Consider the following 15,352-nt stretch of genomic DNA (forward strand, 5'->3'; position numbering starts at 1 on the left):
AGGTTTTTGTTGATGTTGTTGTTCTTTTTTTTTTCCTCCTGGACAGTTAAGGAAGGTTTTCTCTACGAAATTGTATGCAGCAGGAAGAAGCAAGCACGGTGCGTTCCTGAGCACACAGAGCTTGGGTCTGCAATCCTCAGCCCTGGCACGGGCTCCTTCTGTCCAGTGGTTGCTGCATGCCATCTTTTAATCCCATTCCCACCGTAAAAAAGGAAGAACTGAAGAACTGTTTTATACCCATGCTGCAATTATTCTGCACAACACAACCCTTGTGTGGTGCTGCATACCTTTGTGCTGTACCTCTGTGCAGGGCTACAACACAAACAAATGCTTATTTCTAAACACAGAATTTCAAGTGAAATATGTTCTGAAAGAGTGTTTTCCTTTGCTCAGGATCCCCAACAGCAGATGTACTAAATACATTTATTCACTAGAGAAGGAATTGCACATTCGGAATCACTAAAGGGACAGCACACAGGAAGGAAATTAAAGGGAACACCAAATCCAACATAGAAGAACCAATGGCAAAGAAAAGTGGTGTAAGGATAGAAATGAAACAACACGGGAAAACGTGTGATGAAATGAGAGAAAGGAGCTGAGTCGACCAGACAAAGTCACTCTGCCCTCTCCTGAGGGTTCTATGGCCTCGATGCACGCAGCGCCCAGAGCCAAGGGGATGGCAATAGCTATGCCTGTAAAACCTCACAGTGGAATATTAAAGCATGGCTCAAAGGCGGCCCTGATCTCTAATGCAGTTGTATACAACAGGAAAATTCATCTTTGTACAGTAGAATTTATCATGTGAAAGGGAAATATATATTTGAGATGATGTATAATTTAAGGAAAAAGTAAAGGAAGAAGAAACCGTGCATTATTTAAAATAAATATTCTAGAACATGGTAAAGTGGGCTCTGTTGGACACCATTACTCACACCAGAAGGGCAGAAATTGATGATTTCGGCTCAAAACTTGTAATTTTTTTTCTTATTCTCTTTCATAAAAACAAATGATTCTCCCCTCCCCCAATGAAAGAAAATGTTTTCAAGTTTAAAAAAAAAAAATTAAAAAAATGAGTAACTATAAAAAGAGAGCGAGAGAAGTTGCCAGGTTCTGGGAATAAAAATGGGGAAAAAAAATCTTTCAGAGCCCTCCTCCATCTAGAAAGGATGAAAAAAAAGGTGTCAGAGGCTGCAATATATTTCTTCAGCCAGTTCATTAAATTAATTCGTAAGCAGTGGCTCTGAAATTATACCCGATGAAAAATGGTCTCAAAATTTAAATGGTACAAACTCATCTTATTAGAGGCAAAACATTAAAAAACAAACGCATCTCTTCCCCCCTCCCTCCCCGCCATCGCAGCTTTAATTTCTCTTGGTGGGGGGAATGAAAGGCGTTTGATGGATGGCTCTTACCTTATTCATAAGCGAGGATAAAAGAGATGAATTTGCCGAGACTGTGTGGCCATTTGATTCATTACTGGAACACACAAACCAACAGGGTTTAGTTAAGATGTGCACAGAGACCGTGAGCACTGAGATCAATCCTTCTCCCTTCAAGCTGCCTCACTCCTCACCTGCTGCATCTGGAGGAAGAGAATGATGCCCACCCTCCCTTGGGCAGGCCAAACTCTTCCTCGTGATAGCCAAGATGGAGAGGTAGAGGGTTCCAAGCATGCTGAATTGTTCTTTCACCTATTAAATGACCCAGACCTCTTCCCCCAGTGCCCACACCATCACCTTCTTTCATCAGCTGACTCACAACCCACCCTGTGCTTTCACTCCTTTGTCCTGTTAGAACTTTCACAGATGTGCTGCAAAACCAGGGGGCTGCTGACCAAGGACCCATACTGCCAGGGGCACGGCCTCTCTGCAGCAGCAGAGCAGGTAAGGCCCCAGAGCTTACAGCCACAGCTGCACATACTAAAAGCAACTCTACCATTTGACAGGCACCAGTAGTAGTTGCAGCTGACTGCAAGTGCTGAGGTCCTTAATTGAGGCTTGCTTAAATAGAGTAGGGGAAGGAACATTTACCAGGGCCAAAGTGGAGCAGGCTTGATTATCCTCAGAATCAATTCCACTGTAGTTTTAGAATCATGGAATCATTAAGATTGGAAAAGCCCACTGGGATCACCAAATCCAACCATGAACCCATCCCCACCACGCCCACTAACCTTGTCCCTCAGTGCCACATCTCCACTGTTCCTGAACACCTCCAGGGGTGGTGACTCTGCCACTTCCCTGGGCACCCTGTGTCAACACAGGACAGTCCCCAAGCCCTTCTATTCTGAGTACAGGTTTTGGACAGGTGGGACTGAGGCTTTGAGAGGCAAAACCCACAGCCGTAGGTTAGCACAGGGTACAGTTCACCAATTGTTCTGTGCAACCAATTGTTCTGTGCAACCAATTGTTCTGGATGGTCCTCTTTGTAGACCTGATTCACTTCCCTGCTGCCCTGGTGCAGAAGTTCCTGCAACGTGTGGTGCAGTGTGGCACTGAGCAGCCTTCAGCCCACTGGCATGCAGATCTAAGTGAAAGAAGGGGCTTTGCCAGCGGTTCATTTTTCTAAGGGGAGCACGGGAGGTGAAGCTCTTGTCACAGAGTCAGTAGGTGGTCATGAGCCCCAAGAACCAGGTGGGGAACACACACCCGAGGGGCAGTACAGAGAGCCTCCCTGCTCCCAGGCTGCGTGTCTAACTCAGCTGCTGTGCAGCCTGACCACTGCAAAGTGTTGTGTTCTCTTGGGTAACAGGTACAGCAAATTCTCAGAGCTTGGTGCTGGACAGAACTAAGTGCGCTGCCTCTGCATGTCCTCACCCATGGTCCTTGACGCTCAGGTCCAAGCTGTGCTCCTGCAAGGACTCCTGCCCGGTGGCAGAGGACGATCCCATGGCCTCCACTGGCTCCTGCTTCACCTGGACCGGGTTGAACCTTCCGGGAGCTGCTGCTTGTCCATTCCCTGCTCGGGAGAGACACTGAGATTAAAGGGAAAAATCGAACTGGAAGAGGTAGGCCTGAGACGGGGTCGCAGCGGCAAATAAAGAAGTTAGATCACTATCTGAACTGTACAAATGGAAAAAGCATAGAAAAGGAGTGGGGGGAGGGAAGTGCCGGGATTGCTGGTCAGCGTTTATTGCTGAGCTGACATGATAGGTTCTGACGTCCACTCCAGTGTGGAAATTCTTCAAGTGATAATTATTGCAAAATTATGTCAAAGTTGTCCAGGCTATGGGCCCTTTAAAGGAGAAGGGCGGAAGAAGCGTGGGGGAGACCTGATTCTCTGCACAAACTGTCATAACTAATTTGCGGGGCTGCCTCTTAAGCGTTTATTAAAGACTCCGTTAATGCTGAGGCAATGTGGCAGCTTTCGACTGCTGGCCAGGCCCCGGCCCCGGCCCCAGTCCCAGCGTTGCCGTAGCGACGGCCGGGCGCCATCGTGCCTCCCAGCAGGAGCATCTGCCCGGCGGGCGAGCGGGGGGACAGCCACTGGGCACGGCCCGACCCACAGCTCAGGGGGACCCGGGGGGCTCGGTGCCGCGCCTGTGGCATGGAAGTCCAGATTAAAAGAAAGGGGGAAGAACTGGAGAACAAATTAAAGGGAAAAAAATTAAGGAGAAGAGAGAAGAAAAAAGGAGGGAAAAAAAGTTGCTGACAGGAACATGTCTGCAGAGCTTTCTTCCACAATCCCCAAGTGACTAAAATATTAATTTGCCCTCCGGCAGTACAGCTGACGGCGAGCTGCTTCTCAGCCAGCAAGTGGCATTTTATTAAAAAATAAAGGAAAATAGTTCCCTCAATGACCTTTCTCTGCTTTAGGAAACAATTTTTCAAATAATAATTTCAAAAGCACGGCACAGATCCCCTCCCTTTCGGCAGACTGCCTCGTCCCGTGCTCTCGGGCGGCGCTGACAGGGCCGTGACCAGCTCAGGCCCAGGGAGCAGCCCCATGCTGGGGTACTGCTAGGCACACCCCCCCAAACCCACACTGATGACTGTGGGCTGCAGGAGGCCGTGGGGGCACCTGGTGCTCTGCTGGGAGCCCCCCGGCCTCCTAGACCTAGAGACCAGGCCTAGAGGGCAGCGCACCCTGTTCGCTTGACCACGCGGATAGCCAGGCTCCATGGGAAACCATGCCAAGATTGCCTTCGAGGGTTCCCTTGCTCCAAGGGTTAGCTGCCATTCAAGGGTTATCTGGACACGACAAAACTTCTTCTCCCAGAGCTGCTCCTTTATTACTCCCTTCCCACTCCCAGGGGGCCCCTCATTCACTCCTCTCCGGATCATCAGGCACTCTTGTTCCTCCCACTGCTAGGACAACCAATGATGGCAACTCACCTGCTTCGAGTGCCACAGAGGGCTTGAGTGCAGCCGCCGCCAGCCTGGCCATCATCGGAGAGATTAACCCCTTGCTAGCAGAGATCCTTTCCATTATGGATGCCACTGGAGCTGGAGAAGAAGTAGCGGAAGGCTCACCAGATCCTGAGATGGCCTGGGATGAGGAATCTGTGGGAGCAGATGATGTTGGATTGGCGCCAGAAGAACCAGCAGTCATCAGACTAGCGGAGCTGGCAGGAAGCGGTGTAGAGACCCGGCTGGGGATGATGGGGAAGAAGGATCCAGCCGCTCCAGGAAGTGCTGAGTTGGAGAGTGCCAGAGCCAAGGGTATATTGCTGGGAAGAGCCTGGGAGAGCAGGCCGGAGATCTTGGTGGCTGGTGTCATGCTGTTGGCAGGCTTGCTGACCTGTGAGGAAGCATGCTCAGCAGCAGAGGAGGGTGCAGCTGGGACTATGAGAGAAACGGAAGACTGCTGACTGGTGGGGGAGGCACTCAGGCTGGAGTTCTTTGAGCTCATTGCAGAGAAGTCAATAAGGTCGTCATTACTGGACTCCTCTTGCTCATTATCCTTGGGTCCCAGGAGAGAGGCAGGCAGGCCGAGCACTCCTGAGCTGCGGATGTGCCGGCGCTCATGCTTGCGTTTGTGGGAGGTCATCTGGCTGGTGGAGGTAAAGGTGAAGCCACAGCCTGCCCTTATGCAGTGAAAGTGGTTGGTGGCCTTGCTGTAGACACAGCCCTCATACTTGCATTCCTCATACTTGTAGAACTTCTTGAAGCCATCCTTGGCATAGGCATCATCTTTGATGTGGTAGCTCTTGTGCTTCTCAATGTCACACTTGTTCTTGAAGGTGAAGGTGCACCCAGGTCGCCTGCAAGGGCATCGAGGAGGAGACAGTGGTTGGCCATGTGGGCCAGGAGCACAGTGCAACTGCTGTCACATGCCACCCTCTGGGACAAGGACTGCGGCCAGTATGAGGCAGTGGCCCTGGCTACAAAGGGGCTGAAGAGTTTTATGTAAGTTAACCTGCAACACCACGCCAAGCAAAATGCTGCTGAGTGAGACAGCTTGGCAGCCAACTCCACTCTGAGGAACAGCCAGGATAACGCGGGGTTGCACTCACCACTGCAAGTGCCAACCGAAACAGCGGCTAAAGAGAACTAAGGTACCAACTATGTTTTTCCACTCTTCCTGAGAACATGAGAAATCAATAGAAGAGCGTTTATGTACAGAAGGCAGAGTCTGGCTCTGAAAGGGATGAGCTGGCTGGAGAGAACTCTAGCATGAAAGTGCCATTAGCAGTGTATTAGTGTCCCCCTGAGTTGAACTCTGGCATGAATTGAGCACTGTGATCTCCTTCCCAAATGATTCCTGGATGTGTTTTCTTTCTTTCCTCAGATCACCACAGACAAGCCACCTGCGTTCTGTGCTAAGATCCTGGCAATCACATCTGCCCTGGAGCATGAGCTCTCTCAAGACCAGCGCTGAGAAGGCCACACCAGGGAAGATCGAGTCCCTGTGTACACTCCTGAATTTATGACTTGGCAGAAGGAGGCAAACATTCATCTGCCTCCATCTCAGAGGCAGGATCCCTGCCCTTCCCTGCCATCTCACCTGCAGTGAAAATGAGTGGTTTTCTGCCCGTAGAACTGGCATTCCACAGTGCCACAGTCCTCCGTGGCGCGGAAGCGCTGAAACCCGTCGTTGATGAGCTGTGTGTTCTTCTTGTGAAAATTCTCATGGGTCATCACGTCAGAGGTGCTCGTATAGACCTTGTTACAGCCCACCTACCCCAGGCAAAACAGGCAGTCGTCAGCACAGTGTTTTAACGTCCCACCATGATCTTATTAACATCAGCAGTAATAAACATATGAGCAGCACACGGACATTTAACAGTTCCATTTGGGCATTTCTCCTAGGAGCATTAAGTCATCACTTTAATTCCCAATCTAAAGACTGAAACACTGTCATGAACAAAACCAGAACTCTCTGTGTATGAAACAGAAAAAAAGAAGAGGATGCAAAGGGATAGAAGCCCAGCTGCAGATAACTGTGCCTGCTTGGGGAGAAAGTAAGCCAGGTTCCCACTCCTAAGAAGACAAGACTGACAGATACCATTATGTTTTGTCATCTTGGGGCGACACGGAACAGAGTAGGACTTGCATCTATTAGAAGAATTTGAAATCGCCTGGGAATGAGTTATTTTCCTCCTTTCTTTCTGGGAAAAAGGCAGAGTGGTGCAACACGAGGCCAATCTTTTCGGCTTGCAACACAAGGGTTTCATTTGAGCAAAGCACAAACCCTACATTCAGCTGATGTTAGCAAACCGGTGGCTGCTTTTCCCTGCCGCCTGTTCAAGACTACCGCTCCAACAATTTTAAACTCGGGCAGCAAATGGGAATGGTGTGACAAGGACGGAATGCTGAAAACCTGCCTTCCGCTGGGTAAAGCGGGCAACTTTGCCATATTGAGTAAAAAAACACTGGAATCTGAAAACGTCCTCAGCCCTACTGAGGGAGGATTTTTTTTTTCCCTTTTCTTCTCCAGCACAATGTGTGCCAATGCCTGCACCATCTCAGAAGTGAAGAGAACGAAAACACCACCTCTCAGTTCAGCCCAGGTTGATTCAAACAGGCAATAACAAAACCCATGACAAATACCCAGGAAAAAAAGGATCTCCAGCTATTTCCAATATAAAAGAGCCTCTCTCTCTCTGCACTGACACCTTGAAAAAAGACAGACCCTGCACGGCATTAAAAAAAAGAATTAAACAAAAACCTCCTTAGGAATAATTTGCAATGCAGCTCTTGGTGCTAAAGCCTAAAAAAATGTCAGTTTATATAAACAACTAACTGAATTTTATCCACACCAATTATGGACATAAAGAAAAAAAAAACCCCACGAGATGGATGGCACAAATCCTGCCATTTAAGCAATATTTTCTTTAATTGAGAGTTTATGTTCAGACACCTTTCCTGTAAGACACTGCTTACATGGGCATTGTTTTACTGGAAGACAGTGGGCACGGAGTGGAATTACCCATATATAGTTGTGTAAAAGAGGGTCTCTATTCAAACTCAGAGTGACTTGAAGCTGTGAAACGTTCCTTGCGCTCTAGAAAATTAAACAAGTCTCATCCTGGTCAATTGAAGAAAATGAGCAATGAATACTACGGAAGAATAACAGAAAATGTCCTCAAGAGAAAGTCACACCAAGTTCCCAATTTATCAAAAGCCTGTAAGCACGTGCTTCAACCAGCCCCTATTCAGGACAGTACTTGAGTGCATGCCTAACGTTTAAGTATGTGCTTAAGCCCCATTGACTTCAGAAAGCTTACCTGACTTCAAGTCAAACATATGCTTAAGTCTATCCCAGCAAAGCATTTAAACATGTGATTAAGGCCTTGTGACTTTAACTGTGGTCTTATACTGCTGGGATTGGGCAGGAAGGGAGACATGGGTCACAAAAGCTTTCACCAAGGGCTGCTTGATTATTCTGTTTGGAACTACAGCACATTCTCGTGGCAATGGTTTAGGCCACGACTTTAATGAAACAAACAGGTATCGAACCCTCTCATCTGAGGCACAATCCGGGTAAAGACCTAAATAATTTGATGTGTCCATGTCTAGAAAACAGCAGAGGGGTCACGGTCACACCTGGGAAGCAGCCCCAGCTCTGGGAATGCTGCTGCTGGCTCCTGAATCAAAAGCTCACAGCTGGCAGTACAGACATGTTAACTCCAGTTCCAATGGCAGAGGAGATGGGGAACCAGAAGTGTTAAGTCTAGGTATGTGACATAAAAATTTAATTACTTTCGAAATTGATTATGGAGGAAATGAACCCAGTGTTAAAGGGCAGATGTTCCATAGAAAAGCCTGATTTCAAGGGAGCACCAGATCAATTTGGTAGAGGCAGCACAGAGGTTCCACAGAGGGGTCCCCAGACTGTCTTGAACCAGTGAAGTCCAAGACAACCCTGAGCCCTGCTTTGCCTCACTGCATGCATGAGGCTTCCATACCCAGAGAACCCCGTGCCCTGCCCAGCACTCAGCAGGATGAGTGCAGGGAGGCCAAGGAACAGTCTCTTTGGAGAAGGGCCTAGGTCAGAAGCAGCAGGAGAAGCTCAGAGCAGTTAAGATAGGGCTCCTTCGCTCTCTGACAAGGACGGGCTGGGCTGCTCGGATGCCAAGATACCCCTCAGTCCACCCCAGCAAGGACACAGCTCCACTCATCTCATGTGCTACCACTCAGTCCCCGGCCCGGTCGTTACCTGCATGCAGTGGTAGTGTGTGCTTTTCCCATTCAGGTGGCAGCCGTGATAGTACACACTGCAGTCATCCAAGGGGCTGAAGCGCATGAAGCCGTGCTGGAGGGAATTATCACGCTTCTTGTGCATGTTGTAATGCCGGATCACATCCTGTTTACTAGTGAATCTCTGGAGAGAGACAGAGCGAGACACACGTGAAAGGAGTGGGTGAGTAATCCTGGGGGCAGGGTTTGTTGTTGTTGCTAATAAACTTACGGTACCCGGAGTCTAAAGCTCAGCAGTAGCCATCCCAAGAGAGTCAAATCAGAGACCAACTGCGTGTCCATATTTTCTTAGTAAAGTGTATGCACATGAGAACCTTTAAGCAGCATGAACACGACACTGGGGTGATGTCCAGAATATGCTCCCTGCAGCTTTAAGACTGCAATTCTTCTAACATAATTTTAGCTGCTACTATCTCGAGGACTGCTATAGTTAGAAAGCAAGCCAGTGAACTACACAGCCTGCAAGAGAGCAATCCAAGCTCCCAGGTCCCTCACTGCAGTGGTCAGTGAGACACTGGCTGCCACATTCACGTCAGACTAGAAACTGGGAAAAACACTCTTTTATAGCATCTTCCTAGTGTCGGTCGTCCGCTGACCCTTACAAGGTGGGATGGCTGTTTTAGGAAAACGAGGAGACAATTTTCTTCCAGTCACAGAAATGCTGTAGCAGAGCTCAGATCTAGACCTGGATGACCAGAAGATCCCTTCCATCCTCTACCTGCCTGAAGTAATGAGGGGATACCCCACTCTCAGAGCAGGATAAGTGCCTTTAAAATGAAGCTTTTCATTTCTATTTCCCACAGACATCAATATTTAACAGAGAAGGTGGGAAAGTAAATCTGATTTTTTAAAAGAAATCAATATCCATTTATTTTGAGGAGTAATTGAAAAGCCCTGCATTCTAATGTTTAACAACTTTTCTAGTCTCCCTCACAGGAAACAAATGATTATCGCTTCCACTCTTTCCTTCTATAATATCAATCCTGATCAATCTCGTTGGTATTGGCATGGGAATAGATGGATACAGATTTCAACAGGAATCCCTCGGAGGCTGGAGGTATGATTTCCCAGGGTGTACATACAGGATTGCTATTGCCAATCATCGTTAATTTGTGCCCACTTATTACAGAGCGTTACTTATTATAAAATATATCTCAGCCATAAAATAATTTGCATTTTAAAAAGCAGCCTAAATCCTTATTCCCTGCGAGACCAGACAGCTCCTTTGCAAGCAGCTCCCAGACTCTTTAGGAAATAATCATGAGACCAATCACAATAATAGGTTTTTCTGTCTTTCCATTCTTTATGTTTCTCTCTTCCTGGTGCACGGATATCTGTGTCACAGCTGGGACAGGCTCATCTCAATTACCGAGTGCCGGGCTAGGAGGAACACTGCGTGCATCCCAGAAAAAACCTTCCTTTGATCAATAGAAACCCACAGGCAAGCTCAGCAGAGCCAGCTCAGCTTCCCGCGCTGTGGTCAGGCTCACTCCTGTGAGACCAGAAGGTCTCTCGGGGTGGGGCAGAAGTTGTGCCTCATGCACAGCAGAGGCGAACTCTGGGATTCCCTCTTACACACTCGCAGCCTGACCACAGAAATGGCAGAGTCAAGCTCACAGACCTGGGAAGAGGGTAAACACTCGGGCACGTGATGCGGCTGGCTTGACGTCGCTGCCCTGGCAGTTCTCCCAGCAATTACGGCATCGTACATGCTCCTGCCCCCAGCTCTCCCCACGGATGCCGGCCTGCTGCTGGTCTTATTGGGTGTTTTGCTGCAGCTACTGCTGCTGCAGCCTCACTTGGGCAGCGGGAGGGGAAGAGCCAGGCTAACAGAACAGCGAGCCCTGCTTTCAGGCACAATTTGTAACAAGGCCGAACTTATCCTCCTGCTTTCCCTGGTGTCAATCTGGAGTAGTTCCCACTGGCTTGAGCTGATCGATATTCTAGCAAGTTCAAAACGTATCTTGCCCTCTTTTTAGAGCAGCAGAGTGATGAGGCACGTGCGTGCACATGGGAGGAAAGCACAGAGGGCGTGCACCTTCCCTAGGCAGGACCCTGCCCACCTGGTGGCTGTGCCATTGTGCCCCTTCCTTTACCTGGTAGTTGCATTCTGGGTCAAGGCAGTGGTAATGTTCTCGGTACTGGTATGCACAGTGTATGTGTCCACAGTGCTGGCTGCCAGAAAACCTGTGAGCACGAGAAGAGGACAGGAGAAAGGAACAGAGAATGAAACAGTGTCCTGAGATTGGTCTGTGAGCAAGGCACAAATGGAGCGAGTCCCACTCCTGCCTTCATCCCGTGTGTCCAAGGCATCCAACCCCACCTGCTTTAGCCTCTCTGAGAACGGTGACCCCTCCCACTTTTCTTTCCTTATTTGTCTCTATTTAAACAGGTGTTTCCTGAGAAAGATCCTTCCGGGCATTTACCTCCTGAATCTGCATACGTTTTTCTTTGAAATTCACCTCTGTTACCTCAAAGTTGCTTACTTGTGGAAAAGTAAGAAAGGAATTAAATATCACACAATTCTGGAATTCTCATTAGTGAGTTTGGATACCTCAGCAGTGAGTTTCAGAAACCTCCCACACCACGAGGAAACAAACCAACGTCGGTCACACACGTCTACCAGGATCTCAGAAAGCTCAGGAATTCATTAGTGCAAGTTCTCACTGTTTGGTGACACACTACGGAGGAGGCTGCAACCAGCAGAGCGGAGAGGAAGCCACCAAGGAGGTGCAACATCGTGGCAAGATTATATAGGAACTTTCAGTATGATGGAGAGAGCAATGGAAGACAAGGAGAGATGGGTCAGCAGGACCAGAGCGAAGCGCTGCAGGCAGCCACCTCTACCCTGAGTGCAGATTATTCCCACGCATGACAGCACTGCTGATGGTTATTTTCCATGTGGATGCAGTATGTGCTCACAACAGAACAGTGCAAGGCAAAGCCACGGGATTTTCAGCCTGCCTTTAAGAGCAGCTAGGAGTAGGGCACCCACACCATGCTGCCTTCTGTGCAGCAAATCCGGAAACTCCTGACATACGGGGTGAGAAAAAAAGGCAGCGAGGCCACGAGGCAGCTGCAGACAAATGGACAGTGCACTGAGTGTACTGACAGACAGATCAGTGATTGGCAAAGGGGGATGCTGCAGGGCCAGGCTGATCCGTGCAGAGATCTCTGGTGTGTATTGCTGGGGAACCTGGAGGAGCTGAAGAGCTTGAAAGGGAAAAGCAGGGAGGGAAGGGGACTCAGAGGGGAAACATTCAGAGATAAAGTGCCATCTGCTCAAAGGTTCCTCCCGTCACTTCATGCTAAACGCACCAGGAGCGCAAATGATAAAGGGCATGAGAAAGAAACAAGGAAGGGCAATAGGGAAAGAGGAAAAAAGGAGGAGTGAGGGTGTCCTGGGGCAGCGGAGGAAGGGGCAGGAGAGATGGCAGAGCACCAAAATGCGAGGTAGCATTAAGCTGCGGGACAGGAAAAGGAGCCGGGATGGAGAGCAGTACTAAATAAGGCATTTCTGGAGTGCAGTGAGGAAGAGGAGGTCAACTGCGGAGACAGCAGGGCTTCCTGGAGACGGAGAGGGGATTTAATTGACAGAAAAGGTAGACGTTGCTAAAAAATTAAATTACTTTTTTTCCTCGGCATTCACAAAGGGAGACAGGGACAGATGCCAGGAGCAGACATGCCCTTCCCTGGGGAAGGAGAAGAAATACCGCAGGAAATCGGGATCACGTCAGAACAGGTGATTGAGAAACTGGAACAAACCCCGGCAGCGGGGAAGAAACAACCCACGAGGCAAACAGCAACGCTGGCTGTGCAAACAGAGGGCACAAAGCAGCGTGAGGGAACTGGTCCTGCTGGTCTGGGGCTTGTGGCAAGGCCAAGGAGCTGCGGGATGGGGCGGGCAGAGCAAAGGGCTGTGCAGGGCTGGGGAGGCGGAGTGCGCTGGCCAGGGGGACACCTGGCAAACGCAGACCCCAGGCAAAGCTGTCCAAAAGAGCACTGAGAGTGAGGATGTAAAAGCAGCAGAGATGCCAGCTGCAGCAGAAGGGCCAAAGAACTCTGCAGGCAGCTGAGCATGCCGGGTGCTGGGGGAAGGATGGAAGCAGCACACGCAGCTCAGAGGGGATGTTCTGCTCCTTCAGCCTGCAGGGTGAGGCTCCTAAAGGGTTATCTTCATCCCGTGTTTCTTCTGACACTTGAAACAGTTCAAAGCTATTAATTTTTAAAGCACAGCAGCTGTTTAGCTTTTTCATAACAGGAAAGCTCACACAGCACACACTCACACGCATACACGCGCGCACGTTTCCGTGTGCACACTCCGAGGTACATCAACACCCCGATTAATTTACATGACCGTCCGCACAATTTCCATGCCCACAAAGAGGCGTGAGCACACACACACCTGATTGCAAACTGAGGCCATTTCATCACACTGATATGCAAATCCAGACTCCTAAGCTGTGCATACAGGCACAGATTCATTTCACAAGTACGCCTGCCTCCCTCCCCTTCCCTTACTTTAATCTCTGCGCTTTTTTTGGGGGCCAAAGAACTACTCTCGATCTGGCAAGAGTTAGAAAGAAAAACCAGGATAAATAAATAATAATAAAAATAATAAATAAAGGAGTCTGCACGCTGAGTGAGTGTTTACAGACTCATTACCCCGTAACGATGATGTGAAAGAAGGAAGAAAAAAACCCACCCCAATTACAAGGGGGGAGGAAACCCACACAGAAATAAATATTTAAGCAAGTGCTGCCAGAAGCACCATCTGCTGAGGCACTAATAATAATAATAATAATTTTTTCTGTGGTCTTTTTTTTTTTTTTAATTATAAATATAGAGAAAAACAAAATATAAAAAAAACCAACCCACCCCAAACTAGCTAAGTAAGAGGTTTTGTTTTGTTGTGTGAGAGAATGGATTATCCCTGGGCAGCTTTTGGCAACGGCTTTGGCAAACTCATTAAGCTAATTATGCAGCGCAGACATACAGTGTCGTGTCTCTCTCCCCCTACCCCCTCATTTCAAGGCTTTAAACTGTTTTTAAAACTGTGTGTAAATGGAAGGGATGTGGCTGGGCCGCCAGCGGGCGGCTTGCGGAGCTCTTTGAGCAGGATGTGGTGTCCCTGCGCTGTCTCAGCAGCCTGCTCGGTTACCTGCCCAGGGGAAGGGGCTCGCCGAGCACTCCGAGGCGTGGATGCGGTGTGGGGTTCGAGCAGGGCTGTGCAAGGTGGGAGCTGGGGACACTGAGAGCAGCATCGCCTCTGAGCGAAACCGAGCAGGCTCAGCAATAGAAGGGCGCTGCTCCTCCTGCTCCGTGCAGCCGTGGGCCCGAAGCCCGCTTTCCTTCCTGTGCCCTCCCAGGAGGCGGTGAGCTGCTGTGTGCACGAGAGGAGCTGCACATGGCGGTGCCTCCTCTCTTCCCGACAGGCCTCCTGCCCCCCTTTCTTCTACAGCAGGCGTGTGGGCAAAAGTGCTCCAAGGGCGTCAGTTGCTCCCACCCTCTTGCCCTGCCCGTGTGCCAAACCCTCCCCGCAACTCCCCAGCAGCTGGTTCCCACAGGGAACCCTGGCAGACTTGGGCAAGCGCACTGCACATTCCCCTCCCCTCCTGTTCCCCAAGTGCCGGTGGGAACAAACCCTTCAGCTGTATCTGCAGAGAGAAGTGCTTGCCGGTGTTCTCTGTACCCAGGGGGCTCGCACACTGAGCTCCTGGACAGCACTGAGGGAGGATTCAGGGACCGGGAGCAGAGGCTGATGAGCTCCAGAGCATGCAGGTGTTCTGCAATAATCTCCTCTGTCCCTCCGGCTCTGATGGCATTACTCTGTGCCACCGCTGCAGCCTGGGCTCCCTCCCAGCATTGCTCATTCCTGCTTGGCCAGAGCTCAGCCAAGGTGCCCCAGCCTTGCACATACCCAGCAATGGTTCCCAAATAATGGAGCTGCAGAATATCCCCCACTGGTGCTGAGATCTGCCTAAATTTGATTCACTTGTGGATTGCTCTCAGGGTGAGATGTCCTTCTCCTGCCTCCAGCAGGCACGGACACAGCGGGGGAAAAGGCTGGAGCTGGCACAGCACCGGGCACCGAGTGACAGCTGAGAGACGGCGCTCCCATTTACATCACAGGCTTCTGCAGTGAAACATTTTTCCACTATTTGTCACTAAGTCTAGCAGCTCTGGGGAGCCGAGCACGCTCTTGGCATGCCTGTACACCTCTCACAGCTACTGCTATCCCGAGCAGGGGAACAGAGCGAGCGCAGATGCCAGAGGGAAATGGAAGTGCCAACGGCTGGTTTAAACACTTGAGCCAGATGGACAAACCTCATCTCCCCCAGCCCCACTCTACCCTCTTTCTCCCAGCCCTCTCCCCAAGAAAGAAGACAGTTTTGCCTACCTGGCAATATACTTCTGGTAAATATTTACATCTTCGCTGACAGTGGGTTTGTCAGTGGGTAATCCGTTCCTAGTGAGAAACACAGAGGACAGAGCTGGTCAACAGCAGGGACAGGCACAGCTCCCCACTCCTCTGCACAGCACCACACACACCAGGAGGGAGGTGACCGCACACCATTCACAAACCAGGGATGGCCACATGAAGACAAAAACCTCCCCAAGGCACCTTGCAACACTGCCTGTATTTACACAGATGGGGCAGCAGAGGCATTTACTTTAATCACTAAAAACCAGCTGAACACCCGTGTCACACA

The 15,352-nt window shown here is 49.7% G+C and overlaps 1 protein-coding gene across 7 annotated transcripts in view; it reads right to left on the reverse strand.

Moving 5' to 3' along the window:
• CASZ1 (castor zinc finger 1) overlaps positions 1–15,352 on the reverse strand; it is a 152,544-nt gene that overhangs the window by 21,955 nt on the left and 115,237 nt on the right. For all 7 annotated transcript variants that reach the window (XM_021374631.1, XM_021374630.1, XM_021374627.1 and 4 more), the window contains 7 exons: positions 15,040–15,108; positions 10,736–10,826; positions 8,599–8,763; positions 5,944–6,116; positions 4,332–5,200; positions 2,814–2,955; positions 1,413–1,476 (listed from right to left, as the gene is read on the reverse strand). In XM_021374631.1, the coding sequence (XP_021230306.1) occupies positions 1,413–1,476; positions 2,814–2,955; positions 4,332–5,200; positions 5,944–6,116; positions 8,599–8,763; positions 10,736–10,826; positions 15,040–15,108 (1,573 nt within the window). The remainder of the gene's footprint in view (positions 1–1,412; positions 1,477–2,813; positions 2,956–4,331; positions 5,201–5,943; positions 6,117–8,598; positions 8,764–10,735; positions 10,827–15,039; positions 15,109–15,352) is intronic.

The sequence above is a fragment of the Numida meleagris genome, chromosome 20, assembly GCF_002078875.1.
Source record: "Numida meleagris isolate 19003 breed g44 Domestic line chromosome 20, NumMel1.0, whole genome shotgun sequence".
In the NCBI taxonomy this organism is placed as follows: domain Eukaryota; kingdom Metazoa; phylum Chordata; class Aves; order Galliformes; family Numididae; genus Numida; species Numida meleagris.